Here is a 10,378-nt window from a genome sequence, read left to right as displayed (position 1 = left end):
AGTTGGTTAAGCGAGTCAATGTCAAATGGCTCAACCATTCAGAGGAGGAAGCTACGTGGGAGTCTGAGCCGGAGATGAGAAGTCGATACCCCGAGTTATTCGGTGAGTTCTAATTTCGAGGACGAAATTTATTTAAGGGGGGAAGGATTGTAGAACCCGTAAATCAGTAGACGTATAAGCCATGCATAATTCTAGATTTTTTTAAATTTAATTGACTTCATTGCATGATTATTTTAAATGCATTTATTTGAAGTTAATTATTTATTATTTCAGTTCAGTAATATGATTTTTAGCATTTCAGCATTTTCAGTGAGGCTGGACCGGAGTTAGAGTTTTGAGATAGAATTTAAGATTCGAGAAATATTTCCAGAAGTTAATTTAGCTAGCAAGTAAGTTCATTTAAGTTAAAAAGAAGTTTAAGGAATTATTTAAGTTAGTTGAGGATTTTAATTTAAATTATTGGAGGTGATTAAGAAATGAGCTCATTTAAGTTACTTAATTAAGGGGTTAGTTCACTAAATTAATTAAAGGATTAGTAAGGCTTTCAAGGATTATTAGTTGACTAGATAATCAATTTTCCCCCTACCATTTATCATGCATTTTCGGCCACACCCCTAGAAGAACAAACTAGGACTTGCCAACTCACCTTTGACCCATTCTTGGTTGATTAGCATGCTAATTCTTTTAGCTATTTTTCCACCTTAATTAATTAATACTAGACCACTATCCTAACCCTTGTTTGGCATGATAAAATCGGCCACTATAGTCTAGAACCACCCAAGAGATCATTTGATAGCAATTCAAAATTCAAAATTCAAATGCATGAAGACTTGGTCTTGATATGATCCTATTTTTGTGCACCCTTCTCCTCACCTTCATAACCATCACTCCCCCTCCACCTCCACCGAAAATAAGACCCCTTTTCAGTAGAAAAAACGTGAATAACAGCTAGGGAGAAAGGGAGAAAAATCGAGAGCCAAGAAGGGTAGAGAAGCAAGCCACTCCGTCTCCTCCGCGCCGTCTCGTCTCTTCTTTTCGTTTTCTTTCGAAACGAAACCAGGCATGTCTAGATTTCTTTCAAACCTCAATCAAGTCATATTATCATTTATTTTTCAGTACATGATCATGTTTTAGCAAGCAAAAACCGAGATACATGTCAAAATATTTTGGGAACACACATGCAGAATTTCGGCTCTTCATGGCAAGCTTCACGATTTCTTTTGGTTTGTGAGTTTCAGGTATTGGATCGACTCCAGGCTCCCAAGGCGGCTTGTATACATGTATTAGGATGCATTAGGACCATGTTGGTCCATCCAAACCAGCCCCATGCTTGCTGGAAAACCGAAATGACAGCAAGTTCCCCATAAGTGCAGAAATGTGATTCGAAAATTCAGTTTGGATGTCAAGGAGGAAGGATCTGATCTTGGCTGCCCCAAGGGCCTATAGCCATGGTTGGATCACTTCCCTAGCATGTCTAAGACGTGACTAAGTCGCCCTTTTGGTGGCTTGGTCCATGGCTCATCGGTTTTTAAATAATCAACAAGAACAGCCCCTTTCCCCATTCGGCCCTTCCATTTTTCAGCATATGGTTCGTTTCTTTTGTGGCTTGTTGTGGATCTTGGTTGGCCTATGGCCCTTAGCCACGGTTCATATCATGCTCCTAGATGTCTAGATCGTGCCATGGTCAATCAAATGGCCACTGGAACGACGCAAGACATCGATCATAGCATAAACACTACACACGCATACACGTTGCTCTCGGTTGGACCCTTCGGTTAAGATTTGGTGTGATGCGGATTGTGGCTGGCCTAGGGCCCTTAGCCATGGTTCAAATCATTCCTTGGGATGTTGGTAAGAGTCTCTGGTCGGTGGTTCACGCCCCTAATGGCCGATAGTCTCGAAACCAATGCAAGTCTTGTAGTGCGCAGCTGCTGTATTTTTTTGACAGCAAGTATGCTGCTGTTCAGAAGCGTCGTTTGAGTTCTTGGTTGGCTTTTAGCCCATGGCCTTGGACTGGACAGTGCCTCATTGAGTTAGGAAGGTCATGTTTTTGACCGTTTGTCATTTGGATCATTTTTGAGGTCGTACGAGAATTTACGGTGCAATGTGCCAAATTGACTCTCGAAAAAGCGTTTCGTGTTTTTGCCTCCATTCCACCTAGATTTCGACCCTATCATTTTAGGAACATTATTTTATGATTTTTCAGCGTATTTAATCATGACTATACGTCGGTTCAGTGTCGGTTCAGGTTGGCTCGGAGTCATGATTAAATGCGAAGTCATTAGGCGTCATAGTCGCATCTTTTGAACGTAAATTGCATAGTTGGTCATGTTTAAACTATTGCATATTTTTCATGGCACAGTTAGGTTGCAGCGAGCCTGGGGGACGATCCAATCCAATCCAGTTGGTAAAATTACAGGAATTTTCATTACGCCAGTTAATTATTTTACGTGCATTTAATAGAAAATGATTATTTTTGAGATTTATGCGATATGGCTTGTGGTTCATTCACTATGTGGGAGTGTTATTTTATACGGTCGCCAGTGACCGATCAGTTCAGTATGGTACCACCCGGTCGCCAGTGACCGGCCAGCTCAGTTCAGTTTCAGCCTCCCCGGTAGCCAGTTACCGATCAGTTCAGCTTAGTGCAGTGGCCACAGGCGTAAAACATAATCTCAACAGAAAATTTTATCAGTTATTTCAGTACAGGCTCCAAGGAGCAAATATTTTTACTGTGATTATCAGTTCAGTTATGCACGTATTATAATTGCTCAGTACAGATTATTTTCAGTATGCCTCAGGACATGATATTTTATCACATGCATATTTTAAATTCAGATTTTTACTCGTTACCTGCGATTTATGCATGCTGAGTCTTTAGGCTCACTAGACTTGATTGTTGTAGATACTGATGAGGCCAGGGCCGAGGGCGGGGACCAGTGAGCCAGCTTGGGTCGGCAGTAGTGGCACCCGAGGACCTCAGAGCAGCAGTTGTTATTTTCTTCGCAAACAATTTTTATTAGTTGTTGGATATTTTTAAATCGTTGTTGTTGGCAAAACTTTGATTTTCTTCCGCTGCAATATTTTGAAATATTGGACTTGATTCACCAGTGATTTTATGAATGAGGCCATTTAAGTTCTTTTAAAAAGAAAATTTTTAATTTTTCCGCAAATTTTCAAGAAAGGAGTTTTAGGTCCTTCACACAACTGCTTCTCACCAAATTCATCCCAACAAAGAGGTGATCGACATCGTTTGTCGTACAAAACTTCAAAAGGAGCCATACCAATAGTCACCTGGAAACTGTTTTTATATGAAAATTCTACTAAAGGTAAAGCTTCTTGCCAACTATCTTTGAAATCCATAACCACTGCTCGAAGAAGATCCTCAAGTGTCTGAATCATACGCTCTGTTTGACCACCGTTCTGAGGATGGTAAGCTGTACTCATCGCAAGTCGTGTACCCATTTCTTTCTGGCAACTTGTCCAAAACTTTGATGTGAATCTAGGGTCACGATCCGAGACTATTGCAACTGGAACTCCATGAAGTCTCACAACATTTTCAATATACAGACGAGCCATCTTCTTGTACAAATACGTCCTCTCATACGGAATAAAGTGTGCCGATTTAGATAATCTGTCGACAATCACCCAAATGGCATCGAAATGGCGAGAAGTACGTGGCAAATGCGTGACAAAATACATAGCCACGTGCTCCTAGTTCCATTGAGGAACCTCAAGAATATGCAGTAATCCTCCGGGACTCATTCATTCTGCTTTGACTTGCTGACAGATCATACAAAGAGACACATACTCAGCCACATCCTTTTTCATATTCTTCCACAAAACTGAGGCCGTAGAATATGGTACATTTTCCTGCCTTCTGGGTGGATACTATATCTAGTACAATGAGCTTCTTTAAGAATGGCTGTACGCAATTCAGGAATATCTGGGACAACCAATCTACCATTCAACCGAAGAGAATCATCTGAGTGAATTGAGAAACCAAATTGGTGTCCATGAGATACTAACTCATAAGATTTCAGAACTAGATCATCAGTTTTCTGAGCTGACTTTACAATCTGAATCAACTATGGCTCAACAGAAATATGAGATACACAAACATCATTACCTTGGATTTGAAAATCCAACCCAGAATTGCAAATATCCTCTCGTAACTTAAAAACTCGAATCGAGGATAAATTAACATCAACAACCTTACGACTCAAAGCATCGGCAATGACATTCACTTTTCCCGGATGATACTGGATCTTACAATCATAATCTTTCAAAAGATCCATCCAACGCCTCTGTCTCATATTCAAATCTGACTGAGAGAACATATACTTCAAGCTTTTGTGATCAAAATAGATTACAAACTGCTCCCCAAACAAATAATGCCTCCAAATCTTGAGAGCAAAAACGATAGCAGCCAATTCCAAGTCATGAACATGATACTTAGACTCATGCGGTTTCAACTGACGAGAACCATAGGCCACAACTCTGCCACACTGCATTAGTACACAACCTAATCCTCGATTTGATGCGTCGGTACAAACAACGAATCCTCCAGAACCACTTGGAATGGTAAGAACTGGTGCAGAAGTCAATCTCTTCTTCAACTCAACAAAACTTGACTCGCACTCATCAGAACAAATGAATCTCTGATTTTTCTGAGTCAGTTGAGTGATATGTCTAGCAATCTTTGAGAAATTTTCGATAAATCTCCGGTAATAACCAGCTAAACCCATGAAACTACGAATCTCTGGCACATTGGTCGGTCGTGCCCAATTCAGAACTGCTTCTACTTTACTTGGATCGACAGAAATATCATGTTGAGATATGACATGGCCCAGAAACACCACTTTATCTAACCAAAACTCACACTTGGATAGCTTGGCGTACAACTGCTTATTTTGAAGAATTCGAAGAACTATTCTCAAGTGTTTGGCATGCTCTTCCTCGGACTTGGAATAAACAAGAATATCATCGATGAATACAATCACAAAACGATCGAGATATTTACGAAATACTCGATTCATCAAGTCCATAAACACAGCAGAAGCATTGGTCAAACCAAAAGACATAACTAAAAATTCAAAGTGTTTGTATCTCGTGCAAAAAGCTGTTTTAGGAACATCTTCTTGTCTAACTCGCACTTGATGGTACCCAGAACGGAGATCAATCTTAGAATACACCGAACTACCTTGCAACTGATCAAATAAGTCATCAATCCTAGGGAGTGGATATTTATTCTTGACAGTAGACTTATTCAGTTGTCGATAATCAATACACATCCGCATCGTACCATCTTTCTTCTTGACAAATAGAATCGGTGCACCCCATGGTGAAGAACTCGGACGAATATAAACTTTACTCAACAAATCTTGTAATTGTTCTTTCAGCTCTTTTAGCTCAACAGAGCTAAACGATATGTTGCTCGAGATATGGGTTCAGTTCCTGGCATTAATTCGATACTGAACTCAAATTCTCGTTCTGGTGGAAAACCACGAATCTCTTCTGGAAACACATCAGGAAACTCACATACTACAGAAATATCAGAAATTCGTCGCTCATCCTGCGATAGATCAACAGCATAAACCAGAAAACCTTCATGACTAGAATCTAACAATCGATTCATCTCAATGGCATAAACTAGAGGAATCTTTGCTTGAGAACCACGACCATAGAAATTCCATTTAGGAGCAAAGCTAGGCCTGAAACGAACTATTCCTCGATAACAGTCAACTGTGGCACGATTTGCAGTCAAAACATCCATACCAACGATACAATCAAAGTCATGCATAGGTAGAACTATGAGATTCAGATATAGAACATTTTCATCGTGAAACAAAACTGCATTGATCAACACATTATCAGTGATATTCATTTTGCCCATCAGATTAGCAACAGATAGATTGGAATTCATACTAGTGGTGTGAAGATCATACGAAATGATGAATGCATGAGAAACAAAGGAATGAGATGCTCCGGTATCAAATAACACTCGTGATATAAAACCACATAAAGTACAGTTACCGGTAATGACAGTACCTTGAACTGCCTGAGCCTCATCCTCAGTCAAGGCAAATACACGAACAGGTGATTGATTCAGCTGACCACCTTGCCCTCTGGACTGATGTGAAGGGCGACTAGGCTGGTGGGAAGACTGAGATGCTGCTGGGAATCTATTACTTTGAACTCCACTACCTGCCTGGGCTGCTTTCCTCGTCTTACGAGGACAAACTCTAGCAAAATGACCCGGCCGACCACAATTATTACAAACCCCTTGAACTCCAACACACTGATTACTGGAATGCTTGCCTCCATAGTGATCACAGTAAGGTCCACTATAAAGATATCCATCACGGTTCTCTGAACTCGAAAACTAGAACCAGACTTCTTAAAATGCTTCTCACGTGGACGAAGAGATGCAGAACCAGTTGATTGAACTGTTGCCTTCCCGAATGATGATGTTGGGTAGGCACTCGATTGCCACTCATATTAAGACTAGCTTCATCCTTTTTTGCTATTTCCACTGCTTCAAGATAATTCAGTGGCTTACCGGTAGAAACAAAAGGGTGCAGATGATCATTCAATCCTTCAATGAAACTTTCAACAACCGCAACCTGACTTGCAGCCACATGAGGAGCATATCTCAGCATAGCATATAAAGTATCAGCATACTCCGCTACTGACATATCGACCTGTTTCAAGTTATGAAACTCCGAAGCCTTAGAACTGTAAAATGAGGGAGGACGGTAACTCTCCTTAAACTCCAGCTTGAATATATCCCACGATGGAACAATCCTCTGAGCATCTAAGGTCATCAATGTAGTAGACCACCACATTTTGGCACGATCTTTCAATTGATGCATAGCTAATCTCAATCGAAGCTCTGAAGGATACTCGATCAAATCAAACAATTTCTCAATCTCGGAAATCCATAATTCAGCTTTCTCAGCTCCTTCAGAACCACTGAATCGAGGTATATGCATAGAATGGAAATGCGCAACTAACTCATCCATCCTAAGCTGGTCTAGATGATCAGTAGCTTGCTCAACAAAAGTATCATCAACAACATGAACACGAGGTCAACCACGTCCACAACCTCGACCTCGAGCTAAAGGAATCTCATCAACATGAATTTCTCCACCTACCTCCATTCTATACGATAAAACACCAAAAAAATTAGAATGGAAGTAAACAAATCATATAATCACATAAGCATGCTGTCAAGTAGCATACACAGACGCAACAACCATTTTATTGCCAAGACTTAATTGTCCTAGACTCTAGTTCGAGCGTATCCCAGTTTACGCTCTGATACCAAGATGTGAGGCCCATTTACTCTAACGACAATTAATGATCAAACAATAATGGTTTGATTTAAAGCTGCAGCGGAAAAATGTATAAAATACTTTAAAATGGACCTCAGGGCCTAGAAAAAAATTCGGCACGATCTCCCCGTAAGTAGGACATCCCGAAAACTCAAGCAGTAGTTTATATCAAAATATACTCCAACTAGAGTCATAAAAACAAAAATCGAAGTCAACAACCTATAATCGCACCGGTCATGACTAAACAGAAATTAAAACTTACCAAATACTCACCAGATCAAAAGAATCATAGAGTCGACTCAGAACATCACAAAAACAATCAAGTACCACTACAGATACACGGGACATCTCTTCTACAAATAAACTACAATACAAGACTAAAACAAACTCAAGACGTACGTATAAACAAACTGGGAGACCCCACTGAACAGAACCAAGCAATCCAACCTCAATCCCGAGCTCCACTGGCGGAACCTCGGCCTGATGCTGCAAAACAACTCGGGAGATCTACCATGGTGCCCAATAGCAACCACAACAGCCCCCCAGAAAACAACTGAGGTTAGGATTCTGGTATTAAACAGTTCAACAATAACAACAATAATCATAAATCATGCATAATCATATAATAAAATGTAATGTGCAATGCATGAAAGGCTCAACGAATAATCGGGATAACATGAGCCAACAAACGGTAAGATAACAACTGGAATAATGCTCGAGCAACAACACAGGGGAGCTACATCGTCATGCAGCTAAGCCACCCTGCCAAGTATGCGATGTATGCCAAGCTGTGCTGAAAAACACCCTTGACTCAGCCTCCATACAGCTGATACGATATAACAGGATGGAACAACAGAACGAACTAGATGACACAATCCTAGCGCTCACCTCAAAAGGCTGCATTAACCACGGAATTGTTCAATCACATCTACGGTCTCATGTTTATAGTCCTATCGGCCACACTATGATGTCGAGATAAACAACAGTGCCAGATAACAATGGATATCAACAATGGGCTAACAAGAACGATTGGGCTCAACATTAATGTCGCAACAGTATGCCCTGTGCTAAATGCCAATAATATGTCACAATAAGAAACATATATCACAACGAAGGCATTTAACAAATTACAACAGTCAACAAGTCAAAAACACAATCAATGTAACACAGAATGGAAATTACACATAATTTATGTTTTACCGTCGTATGTTACCGAGTTGTAACATACCTATACCACGAAAATGATCTTCAAAAATGATCAACTGAACTATCTTAGCCTAAAATAATAAAATAAGCCGAATAATTCCACACTCGTCATTATTTACATTCCAACCATTATCAACTCGATAATCCTTAGATTAATTCCAACGATAATAACCGTACTATATATCTTTCAATATCACACAAAATGATTCGATATAATTAATAGGCTCGCCGAATTATACCTCGTAGATTTCCAATGACCAAACCTACAACAATTATCCAATAAATACGTCAACAGAACGCTCTTCGAACGACGAAAATAATTTAAATCAAAAAGGGTAAAAACCCAACCCCGGACAGCCTATAAATATATCAAACAAAGGCTGGAATTAGCAAAATTTACCAAGATCAGAGTTTAACTACTCGCTATTGGTTTCAAGGTGATGCTCGTCGGAGATTACGCCGGAAAACACTATTCACGACCAAAAACCGAACTGAAAACCAGCTGGAAAACGCAGGAACAGCAAGGTAAAAGTTAAGCTTCAAATCCTTGCTCAATATACTCCAAAGAACCAAGAAAAACCAAGCAATAGCTCACCTAAAATCGAACAAGAAACTCGAACAGGAGCAGCCACGAAATAGGGTTCGATTGGGGCTGAAACGAGCATCAAAAATAGAAATCCATGGTTCAAAATGAAGCTATTGATGTAAGGAAGACAACCCCTGAAACCGTACGATATTTCGACGCCGGACGGGAAAGTGATTGCTTCTCCAATATGAAGGTGTTGAAAGTGACGAGAATTAGGTTTCTTTCTTTCCTTCTCTCCGATTCCTCCTTTCCTTCTAATATAAAGTTGTGTGTATGTATATGTATATAAATATAGATATATTGTGTATTTGGTTACTAAAATAGTAACTCAAGCCCAATTATCCCGGTCTGGAATTATTTTGCTCTCGTGTGTTATTCAAACTCTATACGTATTTTATATCGTTAAATTCTTCGATATTCTAAAATACATATTTTTAACACACTTCCTGAATTTATTTGGCATAAATAATTATTTTAATTTACAACTCAATAATTATTCTAATTATGACAAATTACCGGATAATTAATTACAGGGCCTTACAGATGGTCAAAACAACATACTGAAAAAGGAAAGACACTGCATACACCACCTGATTATGCATATCACAGCACTCACCTTAGGACACACCATGAAAAATCCTTCAGGATAATTCAAGTGTGGATTCCTAAAGGACTAATAAACTCAGGACCAAAATAGAAAAGGGTACCAATGTCTTATTTCAAAAATGTCAGGCATCAAAGAAAAAGGAGTTGGAGGAATCCATCTGGTTTCTGGATAGTGGCTGCTCTAGACACATGACTGGAAATAAAGATCTTTTATCAGAATTAGTCAACTACAGAGGTCCAACAATCATCTTTGATGATAATTCTAAAGGTAGAGCTGTTGGTAAAGGTAAGATTATCCACGGCAAAGTTTTCATTAAAGATGTTCTTCTTGTAGAAAATCTATGTTATAACTTGATAAGCATAAGCCAACTATGTTACAATGGTTACACCGTTGAGTTTCAAAAACTCATATGCGCTGTTAAAACCACAGCTAGTAATATCATGTTGACTGGTCATAGAGAGCAAAATACATATAAAGTAAAATGGAATGATGATTATCTTAATGCACCTACATGCTTTATGGCCTTATATGGTAATAAAAATTGGCTTTGGCATAAGCGACTCAATCATCTCAATTTTAAATCCATTGCTAGCATTAGCAAACTTAAACTGGTATCTGACTTACCTAACATTGACTTTGCCA

At 39.3% G+C, this 10,378-nt stretch overlaps 1 protein-coding gene across 1 annotated transcript; it reads right to left on the bottom strand.

Moving 5' to 3' along the window:
- Positions 1 to 5,407: 5,407 nt before the first annotated feature.
- On the bottom strand, positions 5,408 to 7,025 carry LOC142523059 (uncharacterized). Its single transcript, XM_075626696.1, has 2 exons — positions 6,457 to 7,025; positions 5,408 to 6,347 (listed from the first exon to the last, which is right to left on the bottom strand). Exons 1-2 carry the CDS (start codon positions 7,023 to 7,025, stop codon positions 5,408 to 5,410), a joined length of 1,509 nt encoding a protein of 502 aa, XP_075482811.1.
- Positions 7,026 to 10,378: the final 3,353 nt, after the last annotated feature.

The sequence above is a fragment of the Primulina tabacum genome, chromosome 13 (genome assembly GCF_025594145.1).
Source record: "Primulina tabacum isolate GXHZ01 chromosome 13, ASM2559414v2, whole genome shotgun sequence".
Lineage (NCBI taxonomy): Eukaryota > Viridiplantae > Streptophyta > Magnoliopsida > Lamiales > Gesneriaceae > Primulina > Primulina tabacum.
This window is presented reverse-complemented; position numbering and strand designations above follow the sequence as displayed.

What these genes read in the sequence shown, in the direction of transcription:
- LOC142523059 (XM_075626696.1), bottom strand. Translation starts at nt 7,025, where the DNA reads ATGGATGAGTTAGTTGCGCATTTCCATTCTATGCATATACCTCGATTC. An exon ending in CAACATCATCATTCGGGAAG is followed by an intron (nt 6,348 to 6,456) that starts GCAACAGTTCAA and finishes ATATCTTTATAG; the next exon opens with TGGACCTTACTGTGATCACT.